The 22,586-nt window shown below is 48.1% G+C and overlaps 1 protein-coding gene across 1 annotated transcript; it reads left to right on the top strand.

Annotated features, from left to right (window-relative positions):
• The first annotated feature begins 1,611 nt into the window (after positions 1 to 1,611).
• Positions 1,612 to 20,944, top strand: LOC116938196 (uncharacterized). The gene is made up of 6 exons (XM_076059265.1): positions 1,612 to 2,042; positions 2,161 to 3,049; positions 3,227 to 3,283; positions 4,180 to 4,260; positions 8,324 to 8,419; positions 10,616 to 20,944. Exons 2-6 carry the CDS (start codon positions 2,177 to 2,179, stop codon positions 10,898 to 10,900), a joined length of 1,392 nt encoding a protein of 463 aa, XP_075915380.1. The 5' UTR covers positions 1,612 to 2,042; positions 2,161 to 2,176; the 3' UTR covers positions 10,901 to 20,944.
• The last annotated feature ends 1,642 nt before the right edge of the window (positions 20,945 to 22,586 follow it).

The following is a 22,586-nucleotide window of genomic DNA, read 5'->3' as shown; positions in this document are numbered from 1 at the left end:
GGTGAGTGTGGTGAGTGAGCGTGGTGAGTGAGTGGTGAGTGAGCGTGGTGAGTGAGTGGTGAGTGTGGTGAGTGTAGTGGTGAGTGGTCACGTGACAGACCCTGCAGGTGTCTATTGGTTGACTGCTGCAGTGCCAGGCATTATCCCTGAAGACGTCACATCTTACCTAGCCAATGCATTGACGTGCATGACGTCATCACCTCAGTGCTTTGACCCCCCTGATGACGTCACGTCATCCGCCTCCCTAAACGTAATTTTACAACGCTGCGATGACGTCACCTCATAAGCTAAACGCCTTGACCCTGATGACGTCACGCCATCTTATCCCAACGACGTATTGATCTTGTTGACGTCATCACTTCAATGCCCACCCATGACGTCACGTCTTAGAACAACACCGCCGCCGCAATGCATTGACCTGCGAAGGCGTCACATCATCAGCTCAATGCCTTGACCCTGATGACGTTAGGTTCTCTTTCACCCGGCAATGGATTGACATGGATGACGTCATCACTTCAATCCGCCCCCCCAGGACGTCGACTCGTCTTACAACACCGCGATGACGTCACGTCCGGCCCCATTACCCCCCCCCCCGCCTTTAATTATCTAGCTCCCCCGCCCCTGGGCCATCCAACCTCAGCCAATCAGAACGCGGGGCGCCCCCCCCCCTTCCGTCGAAGGGCGTGGCCAGCTCGACCGGAGCAGCCAATGGGGGGCTTTGCTAGTTGAAGATTGTGGGCGGAGTCTTCCCACAATCCCCCCCTCTCGCGCACTTCCGCCCCACCGTTCACTTCCGGCCTGGTGGGGTCCTTAGGCTTCTAGCGCCACACGACGACCACGTGGGGCGCTGGTGGTGAAGAGGTGGTGGTGGTGAAGACGAGGTGTTGGTGAAGAGGTGGTGGTGAAGAGGTGGTGGTGGTGGTGAAGTGGTGGTGGTGAAGAGGTGGTGGTGAAGTGGTGTTGGTGGTGGTGGTGAAGAGGTGGTGGTGAAGTGGTGTTGGTGGTGGTGGTGAAGAGGTGGTGGTGAAGTGGTGTTGGTGGTGGTGGTGAAGAGGTGGTGGTGGTGGTGGTGTTGGTGGTGGTGAAGTGGTGTTGGTGGTGGTGGTGAAGAGGTGGTGGTGGTGGTGGTGTTGGTGGTGTTGGTGGTGGTGAAGTGGTGTTGGTGGTGGTGGTGAAGAGGTGGTGGTGGTGGTGGTGGTGAAGTGGTGTTGGTGGTGGTGGTGAAGAGGTGGTGGTGAAGTGGTGTTGGTGGTGGTGGTGAAGAGGTGGTGGTGGTGGTGGTGTTGGTGGTGGTGAAGAGGTGGTGGTGAAGTGGTGGTGGTGGTGGTGGTGAAGAGGTGGTGGTGAAGTGGTGTTGGTGGTGGTGGTGAAGAGGTGGTGGTGAAGTGGTGTTGGTGGTGGTGGTGAAGAGGTGGTGGTGGTGGTGGTGTTGGTGGTGGTGAAGAGGTGGTGGTGAAGTGGTGGTGGTGGTGGTGGTGAAGAGGTGGTGGTGAAGTGGTGTTGGTGGTGGTGGTGAAGAGGTGGTGGTGAAGTGGTGTTGGTGGTGGTGGTGAAGAGGTGGTGGTGAAGTGGTGTTGGTGGTGGTGGTGAAGAGGTGGTGGTGGTGGTGGTGTTGGTGGTGGTGAAGAGGTGGTGGTGGTGGTGGTGAAGTGGTGGTGGTGGTGTTGGTGAAGTGGTGGTGTTGGTGGTGGTGAAGAGGTGGTGGTGAAGAGGTGTTGGTGACGAGGTGTTGGTGGTGGTGAAGAGGTGGTGGTGAAGTGGTGGTGAAGTGGTGGTGAAGAGGTGGTGGTGGTGGTGGTGAAGAGGTGGTGGTGAAGAGTTGGTGGTGGTAAAGAGGTGTTGGTGGTGCTGGTAGTGACTAGGAGGAGGTGGTGGTGGTAGTGACTAGGAGGAGGAGGTGGTGGTAGTGACTAGGAGGAGGAGGAGGTGGTGGTGCTGGTAGTGACTAGGAAGAGGTGGTGGTGGTAGTGACTAGGAGGAGGAGGTGGTGGTAGTGACTAGGAGGAGGAGGAGGTGGTGGTGCTGGTAGTGACTAGGAGGAGGTGGTGGTGGTAGTGACTAGGAGGAGGTGGTGGTAGTGACTAGGAGGAGGTGGTGGTAGTGACTAGGAAGAGGTGGTGGTAGTGACTAGGAGGTGGAGGTGGTGGTAGTGACTAGGAGGAGGAGGTGGTGAGTGATGGAGTCCGAGCGACGAGGTGTCTGCGACCAGGCGAAGCGAGTGAGGAAGAGAATCAGTAGGAGGAGGAGTCGTGTTGGTAGTGGTGGTGGTAGTGGTGGTGTTAGTAGTAGTGGTGGTGGTAGTGGTGGTGGTGGTGTTAGTAGTGGTGGTGGTGGTGGGAGTCGTGGTGGTGGTGGTAGTGGTGTTGGTGTTAGTAGTGGTGGTGGTGGTGGGAGTCGTGGTGGTAGTGGTGGTGTTAGTAGTGGTAGTAGTGGTGGTGGTGGTAGTGGTAGTGGTGGTGGTGCTGCCGGGACCTCGATGAAGAGGCGACGAGGTGGGGTGGTGGAAGAGGTGAAACAGGTGGTGGTGATGAAGGATGGAGATGATGATGATGGTGGTGATGGTGGTGGTGATGGTGGTGGTGGTGATGATGGTGGTGGTGACGTCAAGACTTTGATAGCTGCTGCTGACGGTGGTGGTGGTGCAACTTCTGATGGTGATGCTGCAGCTGATGATGATGATGCAGCAGCTGATGATGATGGTGATGATGCAGCTGATGATGATGATGCAGCTGATGATGATGATGCATCAGCTACGAAGATGAAGCGGATTGCCAAGTTGGGTGCAAGATCTGGAAAGAAAGCTCGACCCGGCAAAAAGCCACGAGACATTGGTGGTGGTGATGGTGGTGGTGGAGGTGGTGGTGATGGTGGTGGTGGAGGTGGTGGTGATGGTGGTGGTGGAGGTGGTGGTGATGATGGTGGTGGAGGTGGTGGTGATGGTGGTGGAGGTGGTGTCATCCATTTCCCACCATCGTTCAGTGTGTCCGAGATCAAGAACAGGCAGCGGAGACACGAGGCGTACACTAAGCAGAAAGTGGCCAAGCGAAAGGTGAAGGCGGTGGTGGTGATGATGATACTGATGATGATGATACTGATGATGATTATACTGGTGATGATACTACTACTGATGATACTACTGATGATGATGATACTACTGGTGATGATGATACTACTACTGATGATGATGATACTACTGATGATGATGATTCTGTTTGTGTATTTGCAGGAGTGGCTTGCTCGAAAGAAACAACGTAGAGCTGAACGCAGAGCGTTGGGTGATAAAGTAACTCACCACTTACTCACCACTCACTCACCCACTCACCACTCACTCACCACTCACTCACTCACCACTCACTCACCACTCACTCAGTCACTCACCACTCACTCACCACTCACTCACCACTCACTCACTCAGTCACTCACTCACTCAGTCACTCACTCACTCACTCACTCACCTCACCACTCACTCACCACTCACTCACCACTCACTCACATCACCACTCACCACTCACTCACCACTCACTCACCACTCACTCACCACTCACTCACCCACTCACTCACCCACTCACTCACCCACTCACCACTCACTCACCACTCACTCACCACTCACTCACTCACCGCTCACTCACCACTTACTCACCACTTACTCACCACTCACTCACCACTCACTCACCACTCACCACTCACTCACCACTTACTCACCACTCACTCACCACTCACTCACCACTCACTCACCACTCACTCACCACTCACTCACCCACTCACTCACCACTCACTCACCACTCACTCACCCACTCACCACTCACTCACCACTCACTCACCACTCACTCACTCACCACTCACTCACCACTCACTCAATCACCACTCACTCACTCACCACTCACTCACCACTTACTCACTCACCACTCACTCACCCACTCACTCACTCACCACTCACTCACTCACCACTCACTCACCACTCACTCACCACTCACTAACTCACCACTCACTCACCACTCACTCACCACTCACTCACCACTTACTCACTCACCACTCACTCACTCACCACTCACTCACCACTCACTCACTCACCACTCACTCACCACTCACTCACCACTCACTCACCACTCACTCACTCAGACTCACTCGGATACTACTACTGATGATGATGTGGATACTTCTACTGATGATGAATTCCAGGCACCTCCAAAAGAAGTCCCCAAGACTTTGGAGAATCAGCGACTTCCAGACGAGACCACAGTAACAACTGGGGATGAGGAGGTAAGGGTGGTGGTGATGATGGTGGTGGTGATGGTGGTGGTGATGGTGGTGGTGATGGTGGTGGTGATGGTGGTGATGGTGGTGGTGATGGTGGTGGTGGTGATGGTGATGGTGGTGATGGTGGTGATGGTGGTGGTGATGGTGGTGATGGTGGTGGTGATGGTGGTGGTGGTGATGGTGGTGATGGTGGTGGTGATGATGGTGATGGTGGTGATGGTGGTGGTGGTGATGGTGGTGGTGGTGATGGTGGTGGTGATGGTGGTGATGGTGGTGGTGGTGATGGTGGTGGTGATGATGGTGGTGGTGATGGTGGTGGTGATGGTGGTGGTGGTGATGGTGGTGGTGGTGATGGTGGTGGTGGTGGTGATGATGGTGGTGATGGTGGTGGTGATGGTGGTGGTGGTGGTGATGGTGGTGGTGGTGATGGTGGTGATGGTGATGGTGGTGATGGTGGTGATGATGGTGGTGGTGGTGATGGTGGTGGTGGTGATGGTGATGATGATGATGGTGGTGATGGTGGTGGTGATGGTGGTGGTGGTGATGGTGGTGATGACGGTGGTGGTGGTGATGGTGATGGTGGTGGTGATGGTGGTGGTGGTGATGGTGGTGATGGTGGTGGTGATGGTGGTGGTGGTGGTGATGATGATGGTGGTGGTGGTGGTGATGGTGGTGGTGGTGATGGTGGTGGTGGTGGTGATGATGATGATGGTGGTGATGGTGGTGGTGGTGATGGTGGTGGTGATGGTGGTGATGATGGTGGTGGTGGTGGTGATGGTGGTGGTGATGGTGGTGGTGATGGTGGTGGTGATGGTGGTGGTGATGATGATGGTGGTGGTGGCGATGGTGGTGATGGTGGTGGTGGTGATGGTGGTGGTGATGATGGTGATGATGGTGATGGTGGTGGTGGTGATGGTGGTGGTGGTGATGGTGGTGGTGGTAGTGATGGTGGTGGTGGTAGTGATGGTGGTGGTGATGGTGGTGGTGATGGTGGTGGTGATGGTGGTGGTGATGGTGGTGATGGTGGTGGTTGTGGATGGTGGTGATGGTGGTGGTGATGATGGTGGTGGTGGTGAAAGTGGTAGATGATGGTGATGGTGGTGGTGATGGTGATGATGATGATACTAGTGATGATGATACTAGTGATGATGATGATGATACTAGTGATGATGATGATACTAGTGATGATGATACTAGTGATGATGATACTACTGATGATGATACTAGTGATGATACTACTACTACTGATGGTACTACTACTAGTGATGATGATGGTACTACTACTAGTGATGATGATGGTACTAGTGATGATGATACTACTACTGATGGTACTACTACTGATGGTACTACTAGTGATGATGATGGTACTACTACTAGTGATGATGGTACTACTACTACTGATGGTACTAGTGATGATGGTACTACTACTAGTGATGATGATGGTACTACTACTAGTGATGATGGTACTACTACTAGTGATGATGATGGTACTACTGATGGTACTACTACTATTGGTACTACTAGTGATGATGGTACTACTACTAGTGATGATGATGGTACTACTACTAGTGATGATGATGGTACTACTACTAGTGATGATGATACTAGTGATGATGATGGTACTGATGATGATACTAGTGATGATACTACTTCTACTGATGGTACTACTACTAGTGATGATGATGGTACTAGTGATGATGATGGTACTAGTGATGATGATGGTACTACTACTAGTGATGATGATGGTACTACTACTAGTGATGATGGTACTACTACTAGTGATGATGGTACTACTACTAGTGATGATGGTACTACTACTAGTGATGATGGTACTACTACTAGTGATGATGATGGTACTACTACTAGTGATGATGGTACTACTACTAGTGATGATGGTACTACTACTAGTGATGATGGTACTAGTGATGATGATGGTACTACTACTAGTGATGATGATACTAGTGATGATGATGATACTACTGATGATGATACTAGTGATGATACTACTTCTACTGATGGTACTACTACTAGTGATGATGATACTACTGATGATGATGGTACTACTAGTGATGATGGTACTACTACTAGTGATGATGATGGTACTACTACTAGTGATGGTACTAGTGATGATGATGGTACTACTACTAGTGATGATGGTACTACTGATGATGGTACTAGTGATGATGATGGTACTACTACTAGTGATGATGATGGTACTAGTGATGATGATGGTACTACTACTAGTGATGATGATGGTACTACTACCGATGGTACTACTACTAGTGATGATGGTACTAGTGATGATGATACCAGTGATGATGATGGTACTACTACTAGTGATGATGATGGTACTACTACTAGTGATGATGGTACTACTGATGATGATGGTACTACTACCGATGGTACTTCTACTAGTGATGATGGTGGTACTACTAGTGATGATACTACTACTAGTGATGATGATACTAGTGATGATGATACTACTGATGATGATACTACTGATGATACTAGTGATGATGATACTACTACTACTGATGGCACTACTAGTGATGATGATGGTACTACTAGTGATGATGGTACTACTACTAGTGATGATGATGGTACTACTACTAGTGATGATGATGGTACTACTACTAGTGATGATGGTACTACTGATGATGGTACTAGTGATGATGATGGTACTAGTGATGATGATGGTACTAGTGATGATGATACTACTACTGATGGTACTACTACTGATGGTACTACTACTGATGGTACAACTAGTGATGATGATGGTACTACTACTAGTGATGATGGTACTACTGATGATGGTACTAGTGATGATGATGGTACTACTACTAGTGATGATGATGGTACTACTACTAGTGATGATGGTACTACTACTAGTGATGATGATGGTACTACTACTAGTGATGATGGTACTAGTGATGATGGTGGTACTACTAGTGATGATGATGGTACTACTACTAGTGATGATGGTGGTACTAGTGATGATGATGGTACTACTACTAGTGATGATGGTACTAGTGATGATGATGGTACTAGTGATGATGATGGTACTAGTGATGATGATACTACTACTGATGGTACTACTACTGATGGTACTACTACTGATGGTACAACTAGTGATGATGATGGTACTACTACTAGTGATGATGGTACTACTGATGATGGTACTAGTGATGATGATGGTACTACTACTAGTGATGATGATGGTACTACTACTAGTGATGATGGTACTACTACTAGTGATGATGATGGTACTACTACTAGTGATGATGGTACTAGTGATGATGGTGGTACTACTAGTGATGATGATGGTACTACTACTAGTGATGATGGTGGTACTAGTGATGATGATGGTACTACTACTAGTGATGATGGTACTAGTGATGATGGTACTACTGATGATGATACTAGTGATGATACTACTATTAGTGATGATGGTACTACTACTAGTGATGATGGTACTACTACTACTGATGGTACTACTACTAGTGATGGTGGTACTACTACTAGTGATGATGATGGTACTACTACTAGTGATGATGATACTAGTGATGATGATGGTACTACTACTAGTGATGATGATGGTACTACTACTAGTGATGATGGTACTAGTGATGATGGTGGTACTACTAGTGATGATGATGGTACTACTACTAGTGATGATGGTACTACTACTAGTGATGATGGTGGTACTACTAGTGATGATGATGGTACTAGTGATGATGGTACTACTACTAGTGATGATGATGGTACTACTACTAGTGATGATGGTACTAGTGATGATGGTGGTACTACTAGTGATGATGATGGTACTACTACTAGTGATGATGGTGGTACTAGTGATGATGATGGTACTACTACTAGTGATGATGGTACTAGTGATGATGGTACTACTGATGATGATACTAGTGATGATACTACTATTAGTGATGATGGTACTACTACTAGTGATGATGGTACTACTACTACTGATGGTACTACTACTAGTGATGGTACTACTACTAGTGATGATGGTACTAGTGATGATGATGGTACTACCTGTGCTGTTCTGCAGGTGGAGGCTGACCAGCTGAGCGATGAGTTTGCTGAATACTTCAAGCGGGAGACTGATGCCAGAGTCCTCATCACAACCTCGGATCGGCCACGTGGGGTAACCATCACAATCATCATCACAATCATCACAATCATCATCACAATCATCACAATCATCATCACAATCATCACAATCACCATCACAATCATCATCACAATCATCATCACAATCATCATCACAATCATCCTCATCATCACAATCATCATCACAATCATCATCACAATCATCACCATCATCACAATCATCCTCATCATCAAAATCATCATCACACTCAGCATCACAATCATCATCACAATCATCATCACCATCATCATCACAATCATCCTCATCAAAATCATCACAATCAGCATCACAATCATCACAATCATCACCATCATCATCACAATCATCACCACCATCACCACCACCACCCACTCACCACCCCCCACTCACCACCACCCACTCACCAACCACTCACCACCACTCACCCCCACCCACTCACCACCACCCCCACCATCACCACCACCATCACCCCCACTCACCACCCACTCACCACCCACTCACCCCCACCACTCACCACCACCACCGCTCCGTGTCTCACGCCCACCACCACTCACCACCACCCACTCACCACCACCCACTCACCACCCACTCACCACCACCCACTCACCACCCACTCACCGCCCACTCACCACCCACTCACCACCACCCACTCACCACTCACTCACCACCACCCACTCACCACCACCCACTTACCGCCCACTCACCACCCACTCACCACTCACTCACCACCACCCACTCACCACCCACCCACTCACCACCCACTCACCGCCCACTCACCACCCACTCACCACCCACCCACTCACCACCCACTCACCACCCACCCACTCACCACCACCACCACCCACTCACCCCCCACTCACCACCCCCACCACCACCACCCACTCACCACCCCCACCACCACCACCCACTCACCATCACCACCATCACCACCATCACCACCACCATCACCACCATCACCACCACCACCCACTCACCACCCACTCACCACTCACTCACCACCACCCACTCACCACCCACTCACCACCCACTCACCACCCCCACTCACCACCACCCACTCACCACCCACTCACCACCACCCACTCACCATCACCACCACCACCCACTCACCACCCACTCACCACACACTCACCACCACCCACTCACCACCCACTCACCACCACTCACCATCACCACCACCCCCAGTCACCACCCACTCACCACCCACTCACCACCACCACCATCACTGCTCCGTGTCTCACGCCCACCACCCACTCACCACCCACTCACCACCCACCCACTCACCACCACCCACTCACCACCACCCACTCACCACCCACTCACCACCACCCACTCACCACCCCCCACTCACCACTCACCACCCCCACCGCTCCGTGTCTCACGCCCACCACCCACTCACCACCCACTCACCACCCCCCACCCACTCACCACCCACTCACCACCACCCACTCACCACTCACCACCCCACTCACCACCCACTCACCACCCCCCACTCACCACTCACCACCCCCACTGCTCCGTGTCTCACGCCCACCACCCACTCACCACCCACCCACTCACCACCACCCACTCACCACCACCCACTCACCACCCACTCACCACCACCCACTCACCACCACCCACTCACCACCCACTCACCACCACCCACTCACCACCCACTCACCACCACCCACTCACCACCACCCACTCACCACCCACTCACCACCCACCCACTCACCACCCACCCACTCACCACCACCCACTCACCACCACCCACTCACCACCCACTCACCACCACCCACTCACCACCACCCACTCACCACCCACTCACCACCACCACCCACTCACCACCCCCCACTCACCACCCACTCACCATCACCACCACCACCACCACCCACTCACCACCACCACCCACTCACCACCCCCCACTCACCACCCACTCACCATCACCACCACCACCACCACCCACTCACCACCATCACCGCTCCTTGTCTCACGCCCACCACCCACTCACCACCCACTCACCACCCACTCACCACCCACTCACCACCCCCTCACCACCCACTCACCACCACCCCCACCGCTCCGTGTCTCACGCCCACCACCCACTCACCACCCACTCACCACCCCCCACCCACTCACCACCCCCCACTCACCACCCACTCACCACCACCCACTCACCACCCACCCACTCACCACTCACCACCCCCACCGCTCCGTGTGTCACGCCCACAGAAGACGGTTCGTCTGTGCGAGGATTTGGCGGCCTCGCTCCCCTCGGCCCAAGTCTACTACCGACGTGGCCTGGCACTCAAGAAAATAGTTCGACAGTGCGTGGCACGGGGATTCACGGACCTCGTGGTCATCAATGAGGATCGCAAGGAGCCCAGTATCCTCACCGCTCACACGCACACAGAGAGTGGTTCTAGAGAGAGTGGTTCTAGAGTGGTTCTAGAGAGAGTAGTTCTAGAGAGAGTGGTTCTAGAGAGAGTGGTTCTAGAGAGAGTAGTTCTAGAGTGAGTGGTTCTAGAGAGAGTAGTTCTAGAGTGGTTCTAGAGAGAGTAGTTCTAGAGAGAGTGGTTCTAGAGAGAGTGGTTCTAGAGAGAGTGGTTCTAGAGTGGTTCTAGAGAGAGTGGTTCTAGAGAGAGTGGTTCTAGAGAGAGTAGTTCTAGAGAGAGTAGTTCTAGAGAGAGTGGTTCTAGAGAGAGTGGTTCTAGAGAGAGTGGTTCTAGAGAGAGTAGTTCTAGAGAGAGTGGTTCTAGAGAGAGTAGTTCTAGAGTAGTTCTAAAGAGTGGTTCTAGAACCCCCCTCGGCCCAAGTCTACTACCGACGTGGCCTGGCACTCAAGAAAATAGTTCCACAGTGCGTGGCACGGGGATTCACGGACCTCGTGGTCATCAATGAGGATCGCAAGGAGCCCAGTATCCTCACCGCTCACACACACAGAGAGTGGTTCTAGAGAGAGTGGTTCTAGAGTGGTTCTAGAGTGGTTCTAGAGAGAGTAGTTCTAGAGAGAGTAGTTCTAGAGAGAGTGGTTCTAGAGAGAGTGGTTCTAGAGAGAGTGGTTCTAGAGTGGTTCTAGAGTGGTTCTAGAGAGAGTAGTTCTAGAGAGAGTAGTTCTAGAGAGAGTAGTTCTAGAGAGAGTAGTTCTAGAGAGAGTAGTTCTAGAGTGAGTGGTTCTAGAGAGAGTGGTTCTAGAGAGAGTAGTTCTAGAGAGAGTAGTTCTAGAGAGAGTAGTTCTAGAGTGGTTCTAGAGAGAGTGTTTCTAGAGAGAGTAGTTCTAGAGTGGTTCTAAAGAGTGGTTCTAGAACCCCCCTCGGCCCAAGTCTACTACCGACGTGGCCTGGCACTCAAGAAAATAGTTCGACAGTGCGTGGCACGGGGATTCACGGACCTCGTGGTCATCAATGAGGATCGCAAGGAGCCCAGTATCCTCACCGCTCACACGCACAGAGTGGTTCTAGAGAGAGTGGTTCTAGAGTAGTTCTAAAGAGTGGTTCTAGAACCCCCCTCGGCCCAAGTCTACTACCGACGTGGCCTGGCACTCAAGAAAATAGTTCCACAGTGCGTGGCACGGGGATTCACGGACCTCGTGGTCATCAATGAGGATCGCAAGGAGCCCAGTATCCTCACCGCTCACACACACAGAGAGTGGTTCTAGAGAGAGTGGTTCTAGAGTGGTTCTAGAGTGGTTCTAGAGAGAGTGGTTCTAGAGAGAGTGGTTCTAAAGAGTGGTTCTAGAACTCCCCTCGGCCCAAGTCTACTACCGACGTGGCCTGGCACTCAAGAAAATAGTTCCACAGTGCGTGGCACGGGGATTCACGGACCTCGTGGTCATCAATGAGGATCGCAAGGAGCCCAGTATCCTCACCGCTCACACGCACAGAGAGAGTGGTTCTAGAGAGAGTGGTTCTAGAGTGGTTCTAGAGAGAGTGTTTCTAGAGAGAGTAGTTCTAGAGAGAGTAGTTCTAGAGAGAGTGGTTCTAGAGAGAGTAGTTCTAGAGAGAGTGGTTCTAGAGAGAGTAGTTCTAGAGAGAGTGGTTCTAGAGAGAGTGGTTCTAGAGTGGTTCTAGAGAGAGTAGTTCTAGAGAGAGTGGTTCTAGAGAGAGTGGTTCTAGAGAGAGTAGTTCTAGAGAGAGTGGTTCTAGAGAGAGTGGTTCTAGAGAGAGTGGTTATAGAGAGAGTGGTTCTAGAGAGAGTGGTTCTAGAGAGAGTAGTTCTAGAGTGGTTATAGAGAGAGTGGTTCTAGAGAGAGTGGTTCTAGAGAGAGTGGTTCTAGAGAGAGTAGTTCTAGAGTAGTTCTAGAGAGAGTAGTTCTAGAGAGAGTAGTTCTAGAGAGAGTGGTTCTAGAGAGAGTAGTTCTAGAGAGAGTAGTTCTAGAGAGAGTAGTTCTAGAGAGAGTGGTTCTAGAGAGAGTAGTTCTAGAGAGAGTAGTTCTAGAGAGAGTGGTTCTAGAGAGAGTAGTTCTAGAGAGAGTGGTTCTAGAGAGAGTGGTTCTAGAGAGAGTAGTTCTAGAGAGAGTGGTTCTAGAGAGAGTAGTTCTAGAGAGAGTGGTTCTAGAGAGAGTGGTTCTAGAGTGGTTCTAGAGAGAGTAGTTCTAGAGAGAGTGGTTCTAGAGAGAGTGGTTCTAGAGAGAGTAGTTCTAGAGAGAGTGGTTCTAGAGAGAGTGGTTCTAGAGAGAGTAGTTCTAGAGAGAGTAGTTCTAGAGAGAGTAGTTCTAGAGAGAGTGGTTCTAGAGAGAGTGGTTCTAGAGTGGTTCTAGAGTAGTTCTAGAGAGAGTGGTTCTAGAGAGAGTAGTTCTAGAGAGAGTGGTTCTAGAGAGAGTGGTTCTAGAGAGAGTAGTTCTAGAGAGAGTGGTTCTAGAGAGAGTGGTTCTAGAGAGAGTGGTTCTAGAGAGAGTGGTTCTAGAGTGGTTCTAGAGAGAGTGGTTCTAGAGAGAGTAGTTCTAGAGAGAGTAGTTCTAGAGAGAGTGGTTCTAGAGAGAGTGGTTCTAGAGAGAGTGGTTCTAGAGAGAGTGGTTCTAGAGTGGTTCTAGAGAGAGTGGTTCTAGAGAGAGTAGTTCTAGAGAGAGTGGTTCTAGAGAGAGTGGTTCTAGAGAGAGTGGTTCTAGAGAGAGTAGTTCTAGAGAGAGTAGTTCTAGAGTGTTTCTAGAGAGAGTAGTTCTAGAGAGAGTAGTTCTAGAGAGAGTAGTTCTAGAGAGAGTGGTTCTAGAGAGAGTAGTTCTAGAGAGAGTGGTTCTAGAGAGAGTGGTTCTAGAGAGAGTAGTTCTAGAGAGAGTAGTTCTAGAGAGAGTAGTTCTAGAGAGAGTAGTTCTAGAGAGAGTAGTTCTAGAGAGAGTGGTTCTAGAGTGGTTCTAGAGTGGTTCTAGAGAGAGTGGTTCTAGAGAGAGTGGTTCTAGAGAGAGTGGTTCTAGAGAGAGTAGTTCTAGAGAGAGTAGTTCTAGAGAGAGTGGTTCTAGAGAGAGTAGTTCTAGAGAGAGTGGTTCTAGAGAGAGTAGTTCTAGAGAGAGTGGTTCTAGAGAGAGTGGTTCTAGAGAGAGTAGTTCTAGAGAGAGTGGTTCTAGAGAGAGTGGTTCTAGAGTAGTTCTAAAGAGTGGTTCTAGAACCCCCCTCGGCCCAAGTCTACTACCGACGTGGCCTGGCACTCAAGAAAATAGTTCCACAGTGCGTGGCACGGGGATTCACGGACCTCGTGGTCATCAATGAGGATCGCAAGGAGCCCAGTATCCTCACCGCTCACACGCACAGAGAGTAGTTCTAGAGAGAGTGGTTCTAGAGAGAGTAGTTCTAGAGTAGTTCTAAAGAGTGGTTCTAGAACCCCCCTCGGCCCAAGTCTACTACCGACGTGGCCTGGCACTCAAGAAAATAGTTCGACAGTGCGTGGCACGGGGATTCACGGACCTCGTGGTCATCAATGAGGATCGCAAGGAGCCCAGTATCCTCACCGCTCACACACACAGAGTGGTTCTAGAGAGAGTGGTTCTAGAGTGGTTCTAGAGAGAGTGGTTCTAGAGAGAGTGGTTCTAGAGAGAGTAGTTCTAGAGAGTAGTTCTAGAGAGAGTGGTTCTAGAGAGAGTGGTTCTAGAGTGGTTCTAGAGAGAGTAGTTCTAGAGAGAGTGGTTCTAGAGAGAGTGGTTCTAGAGTGGTTCTAGAGAGAGTGGTTCTAGAGAGAGTGGTTCTAGAGAGAGTAGTTCTAGAGAGAGTGGTTCTAGAGAGAGTGGTTCTAGAGAGAGTGGTTCTAGAGAGAGTGGTTCTAGAGAGAGTGGTTCTAGAGAGAGTGGTTCTAGAGAGAGTGGTTCTAGAGAGAGTGGTTCTAGAGAGAGTAGTTCTAGAGAGTAGTTCTAGAGAGAGTAGTTCTAGAGAGAGTAGTTCTAGAGAGAGTAGTTCTAGAGAGAGTGGTTCTAGAGAGAGTAGTTCTAGAGTGGTTCTAGAGAGAGTGGTTCTAGAGAGAGTAGTTCTAGAGAGAGTGGTTCTAGAGAGAGTGGTTCTAGAGAGAGTGGTTCTAGAGAGAGTAGTTCTAGAGTGGTTCTAGAGAGAGTGGTTCTAGAGAGAGTGGTTCTAGAGAGAGTAGTTCTAGAGAGAGTGGTTCTAGAGAGAGTAGTTCTAGAGAGAGTAGTTCTAGAGAGAGTAGTTCTAGAGAGAGTGGTTCTAGAGAGAGTGGTTCTAGAGAGAGTAGTTCTAGAGTGGTTCTAGAGAGAGTGGTTCTAGAGAGAGTAGTTCTAGAGAGAGTAGTTCTAGAGTGGTTCTAGAGAGAGTGGTTCTAGAGAGAGTAGTTCTAGAGAGAGTAGTTCTAGAGAGAGTGGTTCTAGAGAGAGTGGTTCTAGAGAGAGTGGTTCTAGAGAGAGTGGTTCTAGAGTGGTTCTAGAGAGAGTAGTTCTAGAGAGAGTGGTTCTAGAGAGAGTGGTTCTAGAGAGAGTGGTTCTAGAGAGAGTGGTTCTAGAGAGAGTGGTTCTAGAGAGAGTGGTTCTAGAGAGAGTGGTTCTAGAGAGAGTGGTTCTAGAGAGAGTGGTTCTAGAGAGAGTGGTTCTAGAGAGAGTGGTTCTAGAGAGAGTAGTTCTAGAGAGAGTGGTTCTAGAGAGAGTAGTTCTAGAGAGAGTGGTTCTAGAGAGAGTAGTTCTAGAGAGAGTGGTTCTAGAGTGGTTCTAGAGAGAGTAGTTCTAGAGTAGTTCTAGAGAGAGTGGTTCTAGAGAGAGTGGTTCTAGAGAGAGTAGTTCTAGAGAGAGTAGTTCTAGAGAGAGTGGTTCTAGAGTGGTTCTAGAGAGAGTGGTTCTAGAGAGAGTGGTTCTAGAGAGAGTGGTTCTAGAGAGAGTGGTTCTAGAGAGAGTAGTTCTAGAGAGAGTGGTTCTAGAGAGAGTGGTTCTAGAGAGAGTGGTTCTAGAGAGAGTAGTTCTAGAGTGGTTCTAGAGAGAGTGGTTCTAGAGAGAGTAGTTCTAGAGAGAGTAGTTCTAGAGAGAGTGGTTCTAGAGAGAGTGGTTCTAGAGAGAGTAGTTCTAGAGAGAGTGGTTCTAGAGAGAGTGGTTCTAGAGAGAGTGGTTCTAGAGAGAGTAGTTCTAGAGTGGTTCTAGAGAGAGTGGTTCTAGAGAGAGTGGTTCTAGAGAGAGTAGTTCTAGAGTAGTTCTAGAGAGAGTGGTTCTAGAGAGAGTGGTTCTAGAGAGAGTGGTTCTAGAGAGAGTGGTTCTAGAGAGAGTGGTTCTAGAGAGAGTGGTTCTAGAGTGGTTCTAGAGAGAGTAGTTCTAGAGAGAGTAGTTCTAGAGAGAGTGGTTCTAGAGAGAGTGGTTCTAGAGAGAGTGGTTCTAGAGAGAGTGGTTCTAGAGAGAGTGGTTCTAGAGAGAGTGGTTCTAGAGAGAGTAGTTCTAGAGAGAGTGGTTCTAGAGAGAGTGTTTCTAGAGAGAGTAGTTCTAGAGTGGTTCTAGAGAGAGTAGTTCTAGAGAGAGTGGTTCTAGAGAGAGTAGTTCTAGAGAGAGTGGTTCTAGAGAGAGTGGTTCTAGAGAGAGTGGTTCTAGAGAGAGTGGTTCTAGAGAGAGTGGTTCTAGAGAGAGTGGTTCTAGAGAGAGTGGTTCTAGAGTGGTTCTAGAGAGAGTGGTTCTAGAGTGGTTCTAGAGAGAGTAGTTCTAGAGAGAGTGGTTCTAGAGAGAGTAGTTCTAGAGAGAGTAGTTCTAGAGAGAGTGGTTCTAGAGAGAGTGGTTCTAGAGAGAGTGGTTCTAGAGAGAGTGGTTCTAGAGAGAGTGGTTCTAGAGAGAGTGGTTCTAGAGAGAGTGGTTCTAGAGAGAGTGGTTCTAGAGAGAGTGGTTCTAGAGTGGTTCTAGAGAGAGTGGTTCTAGAGAGAGTAGTTCTAGAGAGAGTGGTTCTAGAGAGAGTAGTTCTAGAGAGAGTGGTTCTAGAGAGAGTAGTTCTAGAGAGAGTAGTTCTAGAGTGGTTCTAGAGAGAGTGGTTCTAGAGAGAGTGGTTCTAGAGAGAGTGGTTCTAGAGAGAGTAGTTCTAGAGTGGTTCTAGAGAGAGTGGTTCTAGAGAGAGTGGTTCTAGAGTGGTTCTAGAGAGAGTAGTTCTAGAGAGAGTGGTTCTAGAGAGAGTGGTTCTAGAGAGAGTAGTTCTAGAGAGAGTAGTTCTAGAGAGAGTGGTTCTAGAGAGAGTGGTTCTAGAGAGAGTGGTTCTAGAGAGAGTGGTTCTAGAGAGAGTGGTTCTAGAGAGAGTAGTTCTAGAGAGAGTAGTTCTAGAGAGAGTGGTTCTAGAGAGAGTAGTTCTAGAGAGAGTGGTTCTAGAGAGAGTGGTTCTAGAGAGAGTAGTTCTAGAGTGGTTCTAGAGAGAGTGGTTCTAGAGAGAGTGGTTCTAGAGAGAGTGGTTCTAGAGTGGTTCTAGAGTGGTTCTAGAGAGAGTAGTTCTAGAGAGAGTGGTTCTAGAGAGAGTGGTTCTAGAGAGAGTAGTTCTAGAGTAGTTCTAGAGAGAGTGGTTCTAGAGAGAGTGGTTCTAGAGAGAGTGGTTCTAGAGAGAGTGGTTCTAGAGAGAGTGGTTCTAGAGTGGTTCTAGAGAGAGTAGTTCTAGAGAGAGTAGTTCTAGAGTAGTTCTAGAGAGAGTAGTTCTAGAGTGGTTCTAGAGAGAGTGGTTCTAGAGAGAGTAGTTCTAGAGAGAGTAGTTCTAGAGAGAGTGGTTCTAGAGAGAGTGGTTCTAGAGAGAGTAGTTCTAGAGTGGTTCTAGAGAGAGTAGTTCTAGAGAGAGTAGTTCTAGAGAGAGTAGTTCTAGAGAGAGTGGTTCTAGAGAGAGTAGTTCTAGAGAGAGTGGTTCTAGAGAGAGTGGTTCTAGAGAGAGTGGTTCTAGAGAGAGTGGTTCTAGAGAGAGTGGTTCTAGAGAGAGTAGTTCTAGAGAGAGTAGTTCTAGAGAGAGTGGTTATAGAGAGAGTAGTTCTAGAGAGAGTGGTTCTAGAGTGGTTCTAGAGAGAGTAGTTCTAGAGAGAGTGGTTCTAGAGAGAGTGGTTCTAGAGTGGTTCTAGAGAGAGTGGTTCTAGAGAGAGTGGTTCTAGAGAGAGTAGTTCTAGAGAGAGTAGTTCTAGAGAGAGTAGTTCTAGAGAGAGTGGTTCTAGAGAGAGTGGTTCTAGAGAGAGTAGTTCTAGAGAGAGTAGTTCTAGAGAGAGTGGTTCTAGAGAGAGTAGTTCTAGAGAGAGTGGTTCTAGAGAGAGTGGTTCTAGAGAGAGTAGTTCTAGAGTAGTTCTAGAGAGAGTGGTTCTAGAGAGAGTGGTTCTAGAGAGAGTAGTTCTAGAGTAGTTCTAGAGAGAGTGGTTCTAGAGAGAGTAGTTCTAGAGAGAGTGGTTCTAGAGAGAGTGGTTCTAGAGAGAGTGGTTCTAGAGAGAGTGGTTCTAGAGAGAGTGGTTCTAGAGAGAGTGGTTCTAGAGAGAGTAGTTCTAGAGAGAGTGGTTCTAGAGAGAGTGGTTCTAGAGAGAGTAGTTCTAGAGAGAGTAGTTCTAGAGAGAGTGGTTCTAGAGAGAGTAGTTCTAGAGAGAGTAGTTCTAGAGAGAGTGGTTCTAGAGTGGTTCTAGAGAGAGTGGTTCTAGAGAGAGTGGTTCTAGAGAGAGTGTTTCTAGAGAGAGTGGTTCTAGAGAGAGTGGTTCTAGAGAGAGTGGTTCTAGAGTGGTTCTAGAGAGAGTGGTTCTAGAGAGAGTGGTTCTAGAGAGAGTGGTTCTAGAGAGAGTAGTTCTAGAGAGAGTGGTTCTAGAGAGAGTGGTTCTAGAGAGAGTGGTTCTAGAGAGAGTAGTTCTAGAGAGAGTAGTTCTAGAGAGAGTAGTTCTAGAGAGAGTAGTTCTAGAGAGAGTGGTTCTAGAGAGAGTGGTTCTAGAGAGAGTGGTTCTAGAGAGAGTGGTTCTAGAGAGAGTGGTTCTAGAGAGAGTGGTTCTAGAGAGAGTAGTTCTAGAGAGAGTGGTTCTAGAGAGAGTGGTTCTAGAGAGAGTAGTTCTAGAGTGGTTCTAGAGAGAGTGGTTCTAGAGAGAGTGGTTCTAGAGAGATTAGTTCTAGAGAGAGTGGTTCTAGAGAGAGTAGTTCTAGAGAGAGTAGTTCTAGAGAGAGTAGTTCTAGAGAGAGTGGTTCTAGAGAGAGTAGTTCTAGAGAGAGTAGTTCTAGAGAGAGTAGTTCTAGAGAGAGTAGTTCTAGAGTGGTTCTAGAGAGAGTGGTTCTAGAGAGAGTGGTTCTAGAGTGAGTGGTTCTAGAGAGAGTGGTTCTAGAGAGAGTAGTTCTAGAGAGAGTGGTTCTAGAGAGAGTGGTTCTAGAGAGAGTAGTTCTAGAGAGAGTGGTTCTAGAGTGGTTCTAGAGAGAGTAGTTCTAGAGAGAGTAGTTCTAGAGAGAGTGGTTCTAGAGAGAGTGGTTCTAGAGAGAGTGGTTCTAGAGAGAGTAGTTCTAGAGTAGTTCTAGAGAGAGTAGTTCTAGAGTGGTTCTAGAGAGAGTAGTTCTAGAGAGAGTGGTTCTAGAGAGAGTAGTTCTAGAGAGAGTGGTTCTAGAGAGAGTGGTTCTAGAGAGAGTGGTTCTAGAGAGAGTGGTTCTAGAGAGAGTGGTTCTAGAGAGAGTGGTTCTAGAGAGAGTAGTTCTAGAGTAGTTCTAGAGAGAGTAGTTCTAGAGTGGTTCTAGAGAGAGTGGTTCTAGAGAGAGTAGTTCTAGAGAGAGTAGTTCTAGAGAGAGTGGTTCTAGAGAGAGTGGTTCTAGAGAGAGTAGTTCTAGAGAGAGTAGTTCTAGAGAGAGTAGTTCTAGAGAGAGTGGTTCTAGAGAGAGTGGTTCTAGAGAGAGTAGTTCTAGAGAGAGTAGTTCTAGAGAGAGTGGTTCTAGAGAGAGTGGTTCTAGAGAGAGTAGTTCTAGAGAGAGTGGTTCTAGAGAGAGTAGTTCTAGAGAGAGTAGTTCTAGAGAGAGTAGTTCTAGAGAGAGTAGTTCTAGAGAGAGTAGTTCTAGAGAGAGTGGTTCTAGAGAGAGTAGTTCTAGAGAGAGTAGTTCTAGAGAGAGTGGTTCTAGAGAGAGTAGTTCTAGAGAGAGTGGTTCTAGAGAGAGTGGTTCTAGAGAGAGTGGTTCTAGAGAGAGTAGTTCTAGAGAGAGTAGTTCTAGAGAGAGTAGTTCTAGAGAGAGTAGTTCTAGAGAGAGTAGTTCTAGAGAGAGTAGTTCTAGAGAGAGTGGTTCTAGAGTGGTTCTAGAGAGAGTAGTTCTAGAGAGAGTGGTTCTAGAGAGAGTAGTTCTAGAGAGAGTGGTTCTAGAGAGAGTAGTTCTAGAGAGAGTAGTTCTAGAGAGAGTGGTTCTAGAGAGAGTAGTTCTAGAGAGAGTAGTTCTAGAGAGAGTGGTTCTAGAGAGAGTGGTTCTAGAGAGAGTGGTTCTAGAGAGAGTAGTTCTAGAGAGAGTGGTTCTAGAGTGGTTCTAGAGAGAGTGGTTCTAGAGAGAGTAGTTCTAGAGAGAGTGGTTCTAGAGTGGTTCTAGAGAGAGTGGTTCTAGAGAGAGTAGTTCTAGAGAGAGTGGTTCTAGAGAGAGTGGTTCTAGAGAGAGTAGTTCTAGAGAGAGTGGTTCTAGAGAGAGTAGTTCTAGAGAGAGTGGTTCTAGAGAGAGTAGTTCTAGAGAGAGTAGTTCTAGAGAGAGTGGTTCTAGAGAGAGTAGTTCTAGAGAGAGTAGTTCTAGAGAGAGTGGTTCTAGAGAGAGTGGTTCTAGAGAGAGTGGTTCTAGAGAGAGTGGTTCTAGAGAGAGTGGTTCTAGAGAGAGTGGTTCTAGAGAGAGTGGTTCTAGAGAGAGTGGTTCAAGAGAGAGTGGTTCTAGAGAGAGTGGTTCTAGAGAGAGTAGTTCTAGAGAGAGTGGTTCTAGAGAGAGTAGTTCTAGAGAGAGTAGTTCTAGAGAGAGTAGTTCTAGAGTGGTTCTAGAGAGAGTGGTTCTAGAGAGAGTGGTTCTAGAGAGAGTAGTTCTAGAGAGAGTAGTTCTAGAGAGAGTGGTTCTAGAGAGAGTAGTTCTAGAGAGAGTAGTTCTAGAGAGAGTAGTTCTAGAGAGAGTGGTTCTAGAGAGAGTAGTTCTAGAGAGAGTGGTTCTAGAGAGAGTAGTTCTAGAGAGAGTGGTTCTAGAGTGGTTCTAGAGAGAGTGGTTCTAGAGAGAGTAGTTCTAGAGAGAGTGGTTCTAGAGAGAGTGGTTCTAGAGAGAGTAGTTCTAGAGAGAGTGGTTCTAGAGAGAGTAGTTCTAGAGAGAGTGGTTCTAGAGAGAGTAGTTCTAGAGAGAGTAGTTCTAGAGAGAGTGGTTCTAGAGAGAGTAGTTCTAGAGAGAGTAGTTCTAGAGAGAGTGGTTCTAGAGAGAGTGGTTCTAGAGAGAGTGGTTCTAGAGAGAGTGGTTCTAGAGAGAGTGGTTCTAGAGAGAGTGGTTCTAGAGAGAGTGGTTCTAGAGAGAGTGGTTCAAGAGAGAGTGGTTCTAGAGAGAGTGGTTCTAGAGAGAGTAGTTCTAGAGAGAGTGGTTCTAGAGAGAGTAGTTCTAGAGAGAGTAGTTCTAGAGAGAGTAGTTCTAGAGTGGTTCTAGAGAGAGTGGTTCTAGAGAGAGTGGTTCTAGAGAGAGTAGTTCTAGAGAGAGTAGTTCTAGAGAGAGTGGTTCTAGAGAGAGTAGTTCTAGAGAGAGTAGTTCTAGAGAGAGTAGTTCTAGAGAGAGTGGTTCTAGAGAGAGTAGTTCTAGAGAGAGTGGTTCTAGAGAGAGTAGTTCTAGAGAGAGTGGTTCTAGAGAGAGTAGTTCTAGAGAGAGTGGTTCTAGAGAGAGTAGTTCTAGAGAGAGTAGTTCTAGAGAGAGTGGTTCTAGAGAGAGTGGTTCTAGAGAGAGTAGTTCTAGAGAGAGTGGTTCTAGAGAGAGTAGTTCTAGAGAGAGTGGTTCTAGAGAGAGTAGTTCTAGAGAGAGTGGTTCTAGAGAGAGTAGTTCTAGAGAGAGTGGTTCTAGAGAGAGTGGTTCTAGAGAGAGTGGTTCTAGAGAGAGTAGTTCTAGAGAGAGTGGTTCTAGAGTGGTTCTAGAGAGAGTGGTTCTAGAGTAGTTCTAGAGAGAGTGGTTCTAGAGTGGTTCTAGAGAGAGTAGTTCTAGAGAGAGTGGTTCTAGAGAGAGTAGTTCTAGAGAGAGTAGTTCTAGAGAGAGTAGTTCTAGAGAGAGTGGTTCTAGAGAGAGTGGTTCTAGAGAGAGTAGTTCTAGAGAGAGTGGTTCTAGAGAGAGTAGTTCTAGAGTAGTTCTAGAGAGAGTAGTTCTAGAGAGAGTGGTTCTAGAGAGAGTGGTTCTAGAGAGAGTGGTTCTAGAGAGAGTGGTTCTAGAGAGAGTAGTTCTAGAGAGAGTGGTTCTAGAGAGAGTAGTTCTAGAGAGAGTAGTTCTAGAGAGAGTGGTTCTAGAGAGAGTAGTTCTAGAGTAGTTCTAGAGAGAGTGGTTCTAGAGAGAGTGGTTCTAGAGAGAGTGGTTCTAGAGAGAGTAGTTCTAGAGAGAGTGGTTCTAGAGAGAGTAGTTCTAGAGAGAGTAGTTCTAGAGTAGTTCTAGAGAGAGTGGTTCTAGAGAGAGTGGTTCTAGAGAGAGTGGTTCTAGAGAGAGTGGTTCTAGAGAGAGTAGTTCTAGAGAGAGTGGTTATAGAGAGAGTGGTTCTAGAGAGAGTGGTTCTAGAGTGGTTCTAGAGAGAGTAGTTCTAGAGAGAGTGGTTATAGAGAGAGTGGTTCTAGAGAGAGTGGTTCTAGAGTGGTTCTAGAGAGAGTGGTTCTAGAGAGAGTG

The sequence above is a fragment of the Petromyzon marinus genome (genome assembly GCF_048934315.1).
Source record: "Petromyzon marinus isolate PM22_M1 ecotype Great Lakes invasive population chromosome 85 unlocalized genomic scaffold, UKy_Petmar_22M1.pri1.0 chr85_unloc.2, whole genome shotgun sequence".
In the NCBI taxonomy this organism is placed as follows: domain Eukaryota; kingdom Metazoa; phylum Chordata; class Hyperoartia; order Petromyzontiformes; family Petromyzontidae; genus Petromyzon; species Petromyzon marinus.
This window is presented reverse-complemented; position numbering and strand designations above follow the sequence as displayed.

What these genes read in the sequence shown, in the direction of transcription:
- LOC116938196 (XM_076059265.1), top strand. Translation starts at nt 2,177, where the DNA reads ATGGAGTCCGAGCGACGAGGTGTCTGCGACCAGGCGAAGCGAGTGAGG. An exon ending in AGAAAGTGGCCAAGCGAAAG is followed by an intron (nt 3,050 to 3,226) that starts GTGAAGGCGGTG and finishes GTGTATTTGCAG; the next exon opens with GAGTGGCTTGCTCGAAAGAA. An exon ending in TAACAACTGGGGATGAGGAG is followed by an intron (nt 4,261 to 8,323) that starts GTAAGGGTGGTG and finishes GCTGTTCTGCAG; the next exon opens with GTGGAGGCTGACCAGCTGAG.